The sequence below is a fragment of the Gopherus flavomarginatus genome, chromosome 4, assembly GCF_025201925.1.
Source record: "Gopherus flavomarginatus isolate rGopFla2 chromosome 4, rGopFla2.mat.asm, whole genome shotgun sequence".
Taxonomy (NCBI): domain Eukaryota; kingdom Metazoa; phylum Chordata; order Testudines; family Testudinidae; genus Gopherus; species Gopherus flavomarginatus.
This window is the reverse complement of record NC_066620.1, coordinates 118,032,919-118,047,969: the sequence shown is the minus strand read 5'-3', so window position 1 is coordinate 118,047,969 and position 15,051 is coordinate 118,032,919. Positions and strand designations below refer to the sequence as shown.

Sequence of the window (15,051 nt, the reverse complement as noted above, 5' to 3'; positions counted from 1 at the left end):
CTCCAGAGTGATATGAATGAGATTTACATTTACAAGTATGTTCTGAGAAGTCAATAGTACAGAACCAAGCTGTACTGTCTTTGTAAGAGTATGGTACCTCGTATCTATTGGCTAAATCCTTTATGGGTTTAGATATGCACAACTGTTGCTGAAACTTTCAACCTAATGTAATATTTCCTCTTAGCTGCTGCAGCAACAAAGGAAAAATAAAAAAATGAAAACGACAAATATGCTTTCAGGAGAATTGAATTCCATATTATACTATGATTTATTAATAATCATTGCTTTGACAAGGAACAATCTGTTTAAATATCTCGTGGAGGACAATGTCTCTGACAAATTATTTTTCATCCAAAAATGACAAATATGAGAACTGCAGTACTGTAAAAGAGGAATGGCTAGGGGAAGCAATTTAAGTTTCAGGTGCAACTGGAACTAGAATATGTGAAAAGCAAGCAAAGTAGAACTGAAGAGAGGAAGTCCTACTTAGCCTAAGCTGTAGGGCATAGCTGTCAATGACACAATAGTATTTGCTAAACAGTTCATTAAGCTGATATTTGCGTGTATTCTTTGGGGGAATGAGTTAGCTGAGGTAGAGTCTTCATGCACAGCCGTTGACATTTTTCTGCAAGTTTAAAGCATTGCATTTCAAACAGCTCTGTACTCATTAACAATACATAGAACAGGAACTGGTCTTTGGTATAATAAACTATTAATTTACTAAGAGAGTCAGATGTTTATTAGAAATGCTGTACACTCTGTTTAATACACAGTGTATTATACAGAGAAAGGAATTCTAACTATTTTATGTAGGAACATTATGACACAGGCTGTGAGAAATCATCTGGATAGAAATCATCTGTTACATGTGCTTCCAGTCTATTTTTTTTTCTGTTTTGAAAACAACTCTAATGATGTCTGAAATTATGAGCTTAGGCTCCTAATTTAAAAGCTCATACTAAGAAACACCCACAGAGTTTTTTCTTTAGGCTCCATGAACTAGCTGCTAAGGGATTGATTTGCCAATAGTAATTTAAATGAGTTGAAAATGAATTGTTTACAATGGGTTTATTCCATCATTAAAGGCTGCAGCAAATAAAACTACCAGTAGAAATAATTGGGAAAAAATGGTGGATTAAACCAGATATGTTGTAGCTGAGCTAAAATATTTGGATAACCAGCAAATGGGATCTACACAAAAAACTGTATAAAACTCATTTGACTGTTATACTGCTTATTGTCCATCTTCATATATTTAATACTTTTGCATAATGTTTCAGGATTATTTCACATTATGTCTTGCTTTTAATAATTTTAAGAATAAAATGTCTGCCTCCCACTCCTCAATAATTTATTGTTATGCTTCACGACAGAAGCTTCCTGCAGGGGCCAGAAAGGAATTTTCCCCTCCATTGCACTACTGGTAAGGTGCATAAAGGAGGATATTCATCTTCCTCAGAAATATCTCAAGTACTCCCGACTGTCTTGCCCTAGGTAGAGTACTGGGCTTGATATGCCAATGGCTTTACTCTGAAATCCAAAGCAAACTGGTGAGGAGTGGAACAAAAGGGTGCTATGTTGGTAAACAAAGGTTATTTTGAAGGTCTGGTATTCTCCTAATGCATCTCTGCGACAGGTTCCACTGAGATGCATTCATCTTTTACAAAAGAATTACAACTTCCAGTAAAATCAGGACCTAGACTAGTTTATTTAACCATCAGCAGATAGATATGAACCAGTGAAAACATCCCAGCCAGTGGTTTAGTTTATTTGAAAGGAAAGTAAACATGAAGATTTCAAACAACATAGCCAAACAGCTGGGGTTTTTTTTATATCCTCGAAACAGCTTGGGACTGACTGCACTCAGTAGATGGCTTGGCAAAGTAGCTCACTTCAAATTCCAAAGCTGTGAGTAGAAGAAATACTGTTTTGTTGAATTCCTCGAGTAGCTTTCATATGGTTTATTAATTTAAATGAGAAAATGTGCATGATTTAAAATAAGAAACAACCTTATTTGTTGAAATATGCGTTGATTTTAAGCTGAAACCATACTGCCATATGAAGCACAAGTGTTGTGTCTATTTTATTAATCTAAACAAAAAGAGAAAAAGTCCCCTTTGAAACTGCAGGTGCTTTACAGAAAGCTTTAAGGTCATCATTGGGATTTTTCTCTACTCCAAGCACAAGATCTATTAGAAATGGAAGAACAAGGAACGGTAAACGTGAGTAAGGTTTAAGCAGACGATATGCAGTAGTTGTAAAAGAGCTTAGACTCCAAAATGAATCCAGAAAAGAGTTTATCTGGTAGCTATTTGAGGACATACAGCTGTCACTGCAGATATCAGGCCAGATTCTGATGCCCTTGTATTGAATAGTACCTAATTCAGCAAATGCTCCATTGAAATAAACGGCCTGTTGAATAAATTATTAATCAATGCAACTGCAAGATGAGAAAAGCATGAGGTGTTTTGCCATGGTGGCAAACACCTTGGGCTGACCCTGGGCAAGGACCACATCTTCCTTTTTCATTGATTATCATCCAGCATGCTAATAGTGCTTTCAGTAAGTGCAAGAGTTTGAAAAAATGAAAGTATGCTCTTGAGAAACACTAACATCTTATTATAAAATTGTTAAATTGAAACAAAATTTTATCTGTCTAGAGCTGAAACTTCTTTTTAAAAAATACCTATTTAAATGAGTCATAGTTAAAATTCTAGCTTCATATTCCTGATTTAATGGCAAATGTTTCCTGGGTACTTTTAGTTCTTTCCTGTTCTCTTCTAAGAAGTAGGAACATCTTAGTTTGCACTATTAATGGAGATTCTAAAATGTTTCTTGCGGGAAATTAATGATTTCTTCCCAGATGCTGAAAAGAAGGAGAAATTATTTGGGTAATTACATTTTGCCTACCTAAAATTCCCCCTACACATTCAATTTGATAAAATAATACTCACTTATTCTCCTATACCGAGGTGTAGTGTTTGTATGCAATGTTTAACAGGCACCACATTTCACCAAAGAGGTGACTACGTTTCATTGGGCATGTGAAGTGATGCCTATATAGATTTAAAATTGGATTATATAGTACTTAATGATCATTCTGTATGAAGGATGCAGTATAATTGGAAATCATTACTATTACTGTGTTAGCTTGCAGAAGAAGTGGGTTCGTGGCAGATAGACCTCTTGAGCCTTTTAAAGTGTAGTTTTATTCTGAAAAGGCATTCCATAAAACTACAGTTATGGGGGATCCGTGTCCATGTCACAATGACTTCCAGAGTCAACTTGGTCTTTTTGTAAGTAAAAAAAGTGTCATTCCTAGTTGCTAACTGTATTGGTTCTCGGACATCTGTAATCTCTCTCCCAGTCTCTCCTGTAGGCACTTTCTCCGCACTCTTCCCACAAGGCTACAGAAAACCCCATTCCCAGCATGCTGTCACAGCTACGGGCTGAGTGGCATCTTATACAGCCCCTTTGCAGCTCCTCTGAAGGGTATCCCTCAGGTGGCAGGTTCTGCTACCTTCACCACTCTCCAGGTGGTGTCCTACGATTCTACCACTCTCTGACTAAATACCAGGGTGTCAGCCTCCCTCTTTCCAAATGTTTTGTTTATTCATCCAAAAGTACACAACAGGCAGATAAGTGTTTAAACAACAAAAATCTATAGGTATCTGGTCTCACCTAAACTTTATCCTTCCCTTGCAAGTTTTGGTAGTTACCACCTAGGCCAGCTAACTTTGTCGCTGGGCTGGAAAAGAGAGTCTGGAAGCATGTTCCCCTGCAGTTCTCTCTCTCTCACATTCACGTTTTCCCTCTGAACAGCTGCTGCCTGCTCACACCTCCTTTCTCTCAAGGTTAGGCTCTTTAATAGTTTAGTGCCCCATTGATCAGAGGTTCAGAACTGAGAAAAATTAACCTGCCAGCATGCTTGGAGACACGTAGGTGGGCATTTCCCAACAAATAGGTCCCCTGTTGTTTCCATAAAAACCCTTGATATGCTCTCTGGTGGTAACTGATCTTGGTCCTTGTATTGTTCTCTGTTTGCATCCCCTCTGGCAGCACCCTTTGATTTAATTCCATTCAGTCAGGCAGGATTATATCAAACAGGTGAACTCAGGTGAATAGGATAGTCATAAAAATAATACAGACAAATCCTTTGTAAAGCAACTGCTCAGTCCAACAAAACAAGACAGGACTGTAGACAGGAATTTGCTTTATTCCACTGCCTCAAAAGTGTGTGTGGGAGGGAGAAAACTCTTACTTTCAAAACAGGAAGTCAGGGAGGAGTGGTGCATGGCTCTATATCCTGTAACAATCTGGGCAACCTAGTTAACCCTATCATGATCACTTAACTACAACTCCTTCATTCTCCACTCCAGCCCTGCATATTCAGTCTGGGATCTGAAAATGCAGTCATGTTCTTTTTGTTCATCAGCTAGTAATAGAATAATAGAATGTAGTTTCTGGAAGGGACCTCAAGAAATCATCTAATAAAGTCACACCAATCAAAAGTTAACACTCCCGACCATAGAGTAAAATGTTTTGGTTTTCCACAAGTGCTCAAGAATAGTATTTTATTACATGTGATGTTTTCTTCTGGCAGAACTTTTCCTAGAACACTTCCCCTGTAATCCCTTTTCTTAAATTTCTTGCTTAAAGACTTAATAGGAGATCAGTCTAGAACAGGAGAAGTTATCTGCCTTAGGTTTGGACATATTATTATTTATGATTTATATATTGGTTGGAGTCAGTTGTGCTAAAAGCTGTTCAATATACAATAAATAGTTTTTTGGGTGGGCAGGGCGATATTTGCTTTCTAAAAAAGAAAATGTTTGAAATAGTACATGCTCACCTGCCTCCTTATCTGGTTTGACACCATAACCGTGACATTTGCTGGTATCTTCACAAGCAATATTCATTTAACCTGATCATTTCAATAATTCTGTCTTTAGATTCACACATCATTGATCAATGGACGACCTAGTGCTGATGATCCTTCCCGAGTATTGCTGGAATTCACCTCAGCTCGCTTTATTCGACTGAGGTTTCAGAGGATACGGACACTGAATGCTGATTTAATGATGTTTGCACACAAAGATCCCAGTGAAATTGACCACATAGTTACAAGGAGGGTAAGTTCTGGTAAAGACGCAGAATTGTATAATAGATGCTGGACTATCCTTACTAATACTGTATCTGCCTTTGATCACCACAAGAAATCTTGGCAGAATATGAATAACTTCAGTTAGCTGTCAAACTCGTAGTGGCAAATAAATGGTTCCCCTTTCTTCAGTTTTTTTTTTCACCTTAGCAGAAGGGAAAGTTTGTTTATATTTTCTGTTTAATGGTGTTATTAACTTGAAGAACCAGTAGCAGTGCAACTCTGGCTGTAAAGATTTGTGGGATTATTGTGCAGATGATCTGCAGGAGATTGTTGTCAGATAATATCAGAGGGGTAGCCGTGTTAGTCTGGATCTGTAAAAGCAATCTACATGGGAGGTCCACTTCCTAGACACCACGGTGCAAATAAGTGATGGTCACATTACCACCACCCTATACCGAAAACCTACCGACCGCTATGCCTACCTTCATGCCTCCAGCTTCCATCCCGGGCACATCACATGATCCATTGTCTGCAGCCAAGCACTGAGGTACAACCGCATCTGCTCTAACCCCTCAGACAGAGACCAACACCTACAAAATCCACCAAGCATTCTCAAAACTACAATACCCGCAGGAGGAAATAAGGAAACAGATCAATACAGCCAGACGTGTACCCAGAAGCCTCCTACTGCAAGACAAACCCAAGAAAGAAATCAACAGGACTCCACTGGCCATCACATACAGTCCCCAGCTAAAACGTCTCCAACGCATCATCAGGGATATAAAACCCATCCTGGACAATGATCCCACACTTTCACAGGCCTTAGGTGGCAGGCCAGTCCTCGCCCACAGGCAGCCTGCGAACCTGAAACATATTCTCACCAGTAACTGCACACCACACCATAATAACTCTAGCTCAGGAACCAATCCATGCGACAAACCTCGATGCCAACTCTGCCCATATATCTACACCAGCGACAACATCACAGGACCTAACCAGATCAGCCACACCATCACCGGTTCATTCACCTGCACCTCCACCAATGTAATATACGCCATCATATGCCAGCAATGCCCCTCTGCTATGTACATCGGCCAAACTGGACAGTCGCTATGGAAAAGGATAAACGGACACAAATCAGATATTAGGAATGGCAATATACAAACACCTGTAGGAGAACACTTCAACCTCCCTGGCCACACTATAGCAGACCTTAAAGTGGCCATCCTGCAGCAAAAAAACTTCAGGACCAGACTTCAAAGAGAAACTGCTGAGCTTCAGTTCATCTGCAAATTTGACACCATCAGCTCAGGATTAAACAAAGACTGTGAATGGCTTGCCAATTACAAAACCTGTTTTTCCTCCCTTGGTTTTCACACCTTGACTGCTAGAACAGGGCCTCATCCTCCCTTATTGAACTACCTCATTATCTCTAGCTTGCCTGCATATATATATATATACACACACCTGCCCCTGGAAATTTCCACTACATGCATCTGACGAAGTGGGTATTCACCCACGAAAGCTCATGCTCCAAAACGTCTGTAGTCTATAAGGTGCCACAGGATTCTTTGCTGCTTTGTCAGATAATGTCTTTTGCTCCTCATGCCATCCCCTCAATATCCTTTGGATCATTGCACAATACTGGCTTTAACATTTTAATTCAAGAGCAGGGGCGGCCCAAGCACGGCGGCATGCCGCAGGGGGCACTCTGCCGGTCACCAGTCCTGCGGCTCCGGTGGACTTCCTGCAGGTGTGCCTGCAGAGGGTCTGCTGGTCCTGCGGCTCCATCGAAGCCTGTGGGAGGTCCACCGGAGCCGCAGGACCAGCGGACCCTCCACAGGCAAGCTGGCAGAGTGCCCCCAACAGCATGCCACCCCATGCAAGCGCTTGGCATGCTTGTGTCAGGAGCCACCCCTGTTCAAGAGATTTCTCTCATTATTATTAATCATATCAGTTTTAAAACACGTTTTAGTGTATAAGAAAAGGGGGCGTGCAGTGCTTTCATTCTCATCTCTGCACGGTTTAGTGTTTTACTCTATATGTTGTCATTTCGAAGACATATTCCATTTGGTAACTGAAGTTTCAGGACTTTGGTGTTACACTAGTGCTTGTAGGAAACTTCCCAGCTGTGTGAACACCAGCTAGCAACTAGGTAAACTTGACAGTTTGGGTGTGGGGGAGAGACTTGAAATAATTTTTATGAGGGGAAAATAAACCTCGTAAATCCTAAGGTCAAAATCTGATTATCCTTCCCCACTTACTGACAATATGTCTTTAAGGTGAAACAATGATTCTTCCATTGCTTGAGTGTTATTTATTTTAATAGTTCTTAACTGTAGACAGTAATATTCTGGAAGCTAATTGCTCATATCTCAAGACAGGATGCACAGCTGATCTAAACTAAACAGGTTTGACAACTGAATCCTCTAGCTAAGGCCGCCTTGTGCTGCTCAAGCCCCAGTAGGAGATTCACAGGTAGTTAGAACTAGCACAGTGGTTTCTATACTACTTCCTACCTGTGGTTGCTGCATCCAGATGTTGTGGACAGGGGAAAGATTCCCTTGTGTCCCATCCACCCATTCCCTGCTGCCTGAACAGCCCCTTTGGGGCCATATTGACTGACACATGTTTAAAGTAAACTTTAGGCTAAGTGACAGAAAACAAAGGTTAGGCAAAAATGGTCAATTTTCAATATGGCAACAGTTTAACAATTTTCAATATGTGCCCAAGGTTACATACTAGATCTTCTATTGTTTAATGTATTAATGACCTGGAAAAGGGGATGAGTAGTAAATTAGCAACATTTGAAAATAACCCAAAATTACACAGGCTAGCCAAGATTATAGAAGAATGTGAGGTGCCTCAGTGGATGCTAACCAGACTAGGTGAATAGTCAACAAGATGGCAGTTGAAATTAGCTTTTGACAAATGCACAGTGGAAGGAATTATTTGAACTGCTCATATATTTTTGCTGGTTTAAAATTAATTGTAACTACTCATGAAAAAAGACATTGCAATAGCTCAGTGAAAAGGCTTTCTTCAAGATGCACCAGTGGTTTAAAAAATGTTAGAATGGAAAGTAATACTAATAGTATTATAATGCCTTTAGGTCGAGGTGGGCAAACTTTTTGGCCTGTGGGCCACATTGGGATTGCAGAACTGTATGAAGGGCTAGGTACGGAGAGGCTGTGCCTCTCCAAACAGCCTGGCCCCCGCCCCCATCTCACCCCTCCCACTTCTGGCCCCCTGACTGCACCCCTCAGAACCTCCCACCCATCCAACCTCCCCTGCTCCTTGTCCCCTAACTGCCCCCTCCCAGGCTCCCACACCCTCTCCAACTCCCCACTCCAAGTCCCCTGACTTCTTTGACTCTTACCCACAGCCCTGCCCCTTGACAGGTGCCTCAGGACCCCACGCCTATCCAACCCCCCCCGCTCCCCATCCACTCACCCCTATCAACACCCACCCCCCCTGACAGGACCCCCAGGACTCTCATGCTTATCCAATCCTCCTCATCTCCTGACCATCCCCCAGAACCTCCACCCCATCCAACCACCTCCTGCTGCCTGTCCCCTGACTGCCCCTCGGGACCCTCCACCCCTTATCCAAACCCCTGACTCCCACCCCCTTACCATGCTGCTCAGAGCAGCATGTCTGGCAGCCATGCCCCCTGGCTGGAGCCAGACACACTGCCATGCTGCTCAGTAGGAACCTGAGTGTTGCCCATGCAGTGGCGTGGCTGCAGGGGAGGGACCAGGGGCTAGCCTCCCCACCTGGGAGCTCAAGGGCAAGGCAGGACAGTCCTGTGGGCCATAGTTTGCCCACTTCTGTTTTAGGTAAATCAGTGGTGTGTCCTCATTTGAAGAACAGTGTTCAGTTCTGATCCCTCCTTGGGAAAAGGATATGGCAGAAATATAAGATGTGCAAAGACAGGCAATGACAAATATCAGAGTAATGTGAAGACTTCCATCTGAGGAAAGACTAAGAGTGAGTGTGTTCAGCTTAGTTAGGGGATATTTTCAGTGTAATTAAGCTTGGTGAGAGGTCCCTGCCAAGCCAGACCTTGTCTTCAGTCTTCTACAGAATCTTGTGCAGCTATGCTACTGCCAATTAAGTTTTGTATGGTTATATGCATCTGGGGGTTCTAGTGTGGAATCTGCAAGACCAGCCATAAATCTCTCTCATATATAAGCAGTTTAGCCCTACTGAAGCCTGTTTATGTGAAGGGTCTTGCAAGTATTTTTTCACTACCATGGATGCATTCCTGGCTTTTGTCTGGGCCATTTAGCCCCACCAAAATCAGAAGGGAATCATCAATGGGTGGACTGACAAACTATAAGTATGAGGATAGGTTATTGGTTTGAGATTGGCCTACTAAACCCAGGGTTGTGAGTTCAATCCTTGAAGGGGCCATTTTGGCGTCTGGGGATTGGTCCTAGTTTGAGCAGGGGGTTGGATTAGAAGATGACCTCCTGAGGTCCTTTCCAGCCCTGATATTCCATATTATTAAACAGGAGAGGGAACTCTCCCTTCTCTCCACCCCCATTTCCTATCAGGTCAATCTGCAGACCAGCTGGAAATTTTAACTGTACTTCTCACTGTCTGGGGCATGCCAAAACATTACCTTTTGAGATGACCAAAGGCCTTTGATAGATAGCATTTGTTTAAAAAAAAAAAGAGAGTTCTTTCTTTAATACATAGTATGTATTTGCTGAGTAATTTTGTACTATTACTATCAGTGTATTTTCATCATGTGTTCTGAGCTTTCTTCCTTCACAGGTGTAAAATCTACATATATGACCTGCTTTTTTATGTTGTGAATATTTAGCCTTTATTTTTTCTATATCTGTATGCTGTATATAAACTGTGAGCCAAATTCTATGGTTTATAAATTGGTGCCTTTCCCCTGACTTTAATGGAATAATGACAACTTACACCAGCAGAGAATTTGATCCCTTTTCTTTTTCACTGAGGCCCGAATCTGATGTTCAGGAAGCAGTTACCTATCTACCATCTGCTGTATTTATAATACATAAAAAGGAAATAAAATAAGCAGTTTCAGTACTTGGCCACCTGCAGCTTGCAATCCATTTGGCAAATCCTTCTCTGTTTTGTCTTACAGTATTACTATTCTGTAAAAGATATATCTGTTGGAGGCATGTGTATCTGTTCTGGCCATGCAAGGGCTTGTCCTTTGGATCCAGCAACTAACGTATGTATATTTCTAGATTCCTTGTTCATGGTGTAGAAAATGAATATTCCCCACTGACAGAGTTCTGTGAGTTGATGTCTGTTCCCCACAATATAACCAAAACCTGTGCCAGGGTGAAATAACATTGGCAGTCAGAATGATGAACTTTGAAATCCACCATCACGGTAACAGTGAACGATTTTCTCTTAAAAAAAAAAAGATGTTGAATAAATCCATTCATTTTGAAAACTCTCCAGCTCTGACAGCAAGTTACATGATTTAGCTTTGGAGACTGAAAGCCCTCAGTCTTTCTATTCCTTCCATGGTATTAATCACGATTCTTCTTAAACAAACAAACATCAACAATTTAATGGTTATAATTTCTTCTATATTTTTAGCTTTCCACTCAAGTTCAACTCTATCAGAACATAATCAAGTAAAGAATTCAGTGTAAGACTGATTCTCCAGCTTCTTCCCAATTCCATACACATGCGTGAAATGAAATTGCTGAATTTACTATAATGCTACTAGCATGCAACAGGGTGAGATCACACCCAGGTTTCCTTTATGGAGAAATCCTGTAGAATTTTATAGAAAATAATAATCTTTATATAGGATTCTGAACCATCCTATATAATTTAATAGAAAATCATATCCCTGCTATAAAGTGAAATAGGATATTTCAAAAGCCCTCTAGAAAAATCTTGTTCTGTAAAAATATCTATAGTTCTGAATAATTTCTATAGAATCCTGTTGGTTTTATTCTTATAAGCCTTTTTCATAAGATCTGCATAAGAAATGCTGCACCATTTCTGCAGTTATTCTCAAAGAACAGCTGTCATACTACCACCAGAACCTTAGAGCTATGCCTATCCATTGGGCTTGCCTTGGAAGAGTGATGGTAACATTGCAGACTCAGAAAGGGTTCTCTAGAAAATTCTGTTTCGATGTTCTGCCTATGCAACACAGAGAGGGGTTGCAGTGGGATGAAGTATCCTATTCTGCCACTATGCAAATATTTGTCCGAATTGTGTTAAATAATACATAGAAAAAATAAATGAAATATACATGGAATCTGGTGTAGATCACTTTGTTTGCAATAATTTGCATAAATGTATTGCTGGAAGGGGACAGGTGTCAAATATTTAAGATCATTATAAAAATATGATGAATAGATTTTAAAGGACCACTGAAGAAAACAGGGTAATATAAGAGAGAGTGTCAGTCAAAGGTGGGCTGGTTTGCATGTATTCCTAACCTCCACCTGTCTCAGAGCTCTTCTCTTTGCTTTGTTCTAACATCATGCTGTGTTAATACTTTGTTTTCTTTTTTTTAATGTCAATTAGAGATCGACTTGTCAATGTGAGCACAACACATGTGGAGAAAGTTGTGATCATTGCTGTCCCGGTTTTAATCAAAAGCCCTGGCGAGCTGGGACATTCCTGGTCAAATCTGAGTGTGAAGGTAAGTTATAAAAAAGCAAAGCAAAATAAAAAAGTGTTAGCTTAACTCCTGATCAGCTCTGAGTAGTATTTAGTCCTTAAGACTCTGCAGAATTCATTTAACTTCAAAATAACACTTGCAAATGATTGTAAATGTAAACCACATGTTGTTCAGATCCACTTTGCTATTTTTTTACCACATAATAAATACATGTGGTTGAAAAAGTTTTGATTAAACAGATTTCCACCAAATAATGGAGTTTTGTCAAAATTGAAATGTTTTCAGAATTGAAAATTTAATCAAAATTGGCACAGGAGAATATCAAACCAATTTGTTTTGACTTTCTCATTTTGTTTTGATAAGGTAAAGATAGTTAATTTCAATTCAGTTCATTTTGACTAAGATATTTATATATTTATATGAAATGTTTCAACATTATCTAATGAAATAATTTGATATTTCCAAATCATTTTTTCAAAATTTACATTTTGTGAAAAATATTGATATTCAACTTTTCATTCTGGTTTGAAATAAAAACAAGGTTCAAAAAGCTGGAATTTCTCCCATCTCTAATAGTAATAGTTAACACTGATGTTCACAAACTACCTTAATTTCTGAACCTATTAAAATGCAATGCTACTACTGTACATGAATGTTCATATGGCTACAGGAGTGCAGATGCATTTATTCTAATGCTTTTTGCAGCCCTTTAGGTCCAGGGCTATACCTAAATAGTGCAAATGAGCCCATAGGGTCTGATCCAAAGCATGCTGAAGTCAATGGAAAGACTCCCTCTGAGTTCAGTGGGCTTTGGATTAGGGATTCCTCTTTATTAAAATTTAGAAATGATAATTACCAAAATTTTACTTATATACAAACCAGGCACCAAACTTGTTTATAACACACAGGAAAATATTAGAGGTTGGCCAGGGAAGTGGAATTTAGATCCCGGTTAAGTTGAGCCTAAGGTTGGGGATCTGAGGCCAAATCATGGTAAAAGGGTTGATTCAATAGTGCTGAAATCTTGCAGACTGTTTTACACATTTTAATACTGGAAATCTCATGAAACAAACCAGAATATTGTTCTCCTGTAATTTTGGGTCCAGCATGGAACAAAAGCCAAAGGGGGCAATTTTGGATCTGAAGATTCAAATTTGAACTGCCCTGAAATTTGAAGGGAGTTGGATTCAAAGTCTCTGTTCTGACCATCTCCAACATGCATTATATGTAGATGAAGTACTTCCATTGAGCTTCCTTTTTAGCTTTTGATGAGTATTAATATAGCTAACAGTTTTAACATTTCAATAGATTCTTTGTAGTTCTTGTATCTTCTTCTTGTCTTGTACTATCCAACTTTCTCATGAGCAACATGTGCATTCAGCAAAATGTTATGAGATCACCAATTTAAAATGGCATATTGCAGCATTTTTTTTTTTTAAAAATGAGCTTTTAGGGCTTTTTCCAAAGACAAGACTCCTAGAAAGAAATATTATCTGAAGGAACTCCAGGCACCATTTGTGAGTGGACCTTATTATATTTAAGAGCTGAAGAAGTGGTATGCTCATGAGTAAAGGTGCTATTTGTTTCAATGTTCATGGCATAGATGTCAAAAAGATGAAATAATGCTGTTAAGACTTCAGTAAAAATTTTATTTCTGAATGTCTGTAGCCTGGATGTGAGGTTTGCTATTATAGTTGTCTCTTTTTCAGAATGCAATTGTCATGGGAAGACTAAGGAATGTTACTATGATCAGATTGTTGCAGACAGAAATCAGAGTTTGAATATCCATGGAGAATACACTGGGGGTGGAGTGTGTATTAATTGTACACACAACACTGCAGGCATAAACTGTGAGACCTGCACTGATGGCTACTTCAGGCCGAAAGGGGTAAAGTATGCTCTGCTATCGCTTCTGTGTAGTTCAAGCTATCACTTCTGTGTGGGGAGTTAGGTTATTAAGTAGAGAAGACACACTTTTGATTGCTATTTTATGAAGGTTAAGTTCTAAATCTGACAGCAAACTAGTCGCCTTTCACAGTTGGAAATCTGTAAAGTAGATGTTCACAGGAATATGAAAGCAAATTGTGTTGATATGAAGGAATGTACTTAAGGTCAGGGCCTCCAGCTAATACTTCAGTTTGAATTAAAGGATGATGAACTCCTGTAAACACAGCTTTTGCATCATAGAGAATTTCAGCATACATTCTCAGAAAGCAGAGAGATATTTCTGTAGTTGTTGGGGGTAGTGAGGAAATTGGGAGAAAAGAGAATCTCTAATTTGTTTAAGATCTTAAAATATAATGTAGTAGTACTTCTAAATCAATCTGTTAGCATCTCCTGACCTTTATCAGGCATGGCCAAAATGCAGTTGCAAACCAGACATAATCAACAAAATTCTACAATGTATCCTGGGGATGCCTTCCACTTCAGTAGAAAGAGATACGGTCTGTGGAAATGCTACGCTAAATTCCAGAAGGTGATGCTCCATCTCAGTTTGAATTGAGGCCATGAGAAGAAGCATGACATACTGGGATCGATTAGCTCCATGGGCTGTCGTCACTCTGTATTAAAGATCCAGAGAGCTGCTCTCTATTCTGTTTATGTGTGCCTCTTGGGTGACTGGAGGTTCCTGGTACATTATCATTGTGGCCCTCAGTTCAGCAAAGTTTGGCCACTGGGCCTGATTGTTCTTCCCTCTACTACCATGGAGACTAACAACAAATGAACAAAATTAAAAATTCCCCCTATATAGCAAGGTTGGACTTTGTCTTTAAAGCATATAGAAGAAAGAGTTTTGGTCTCTGGATGGTTAAACTGATTTTGGAGCAAAATATAAGCAGTCCTCCAACTACTAATTTTTGTGTCCACAATCAACTGCGAGTATAGAAAATGTGGACAAGCTTTTGAAAATACAGTAGGAAGGCCAGGCTTTTGAAAATGTAGGGCTAAATGACTTGTCCAAGGTCACAAAGAAAGAGTATGGCCAGCCTGGGAATAGAACTCTCACGTCCCAAGTCATATGGTGGTATTTTCAAAAATGAATGAATGACATATAGGAGCACAAGTTCCATTAACTGTCAATAAGAATTGTGCTTTGAAGTCACTTAGGCACTTTTGAAAATACCACTCTAACGTCTTTGTCTTAACCACGAGAATGTTCTCTCTTCCTAATAATGGAAAAAGACTGTGAAAACATTCTCAAGTTTCAGTGTGGCTTTAGCAGCTTTCAGTGTTCAGAGATGCTGGTTTATCAGTGGTAAAAATGCTGAATCTTGGAATAAGGGTGAGGATACAAAGGGTTCAATCTGTG

The 15,051-nt window shown here is 39.7% G+C and overlaps 1 protein-coding gene across 5 annotated transcripts in view; it reads left to right on the top strand.

Annotated features, from left to right (window-relative positions):
* LAMA2 (laminin subunit alpha 2) overlaps window positions 1-15,051 on the top strand; it is a 515,739-nt gene that overhangs the window by 217,413 nt on the left and 283,275 nt on the right. For all 5 annotated transcript variants that reach the window (XM_050949373.1, XM_050949372.1, XM_050949374.1 and 2 more), the window contains exons 5-8: window positions 4,953-5,132; window positions 10,230-10,319; window positions 11,645-11,762; window positions 13,451-13,629. In XM_050949373.1, the coding sequence (XP_050805330.1) occupies window positions 4,953-5,132; window positions 10,230-10,319; window positions 11,645-11,762; window positions 13,451-13,629 (567 nt within the window). The remainder of the gene's footprint in view (window positions 1-4,952; window positions 5,133-10,229; window positions 10,320-11,644; window positions 11,763-13,450; window positions 13,630-15,051) is intronic.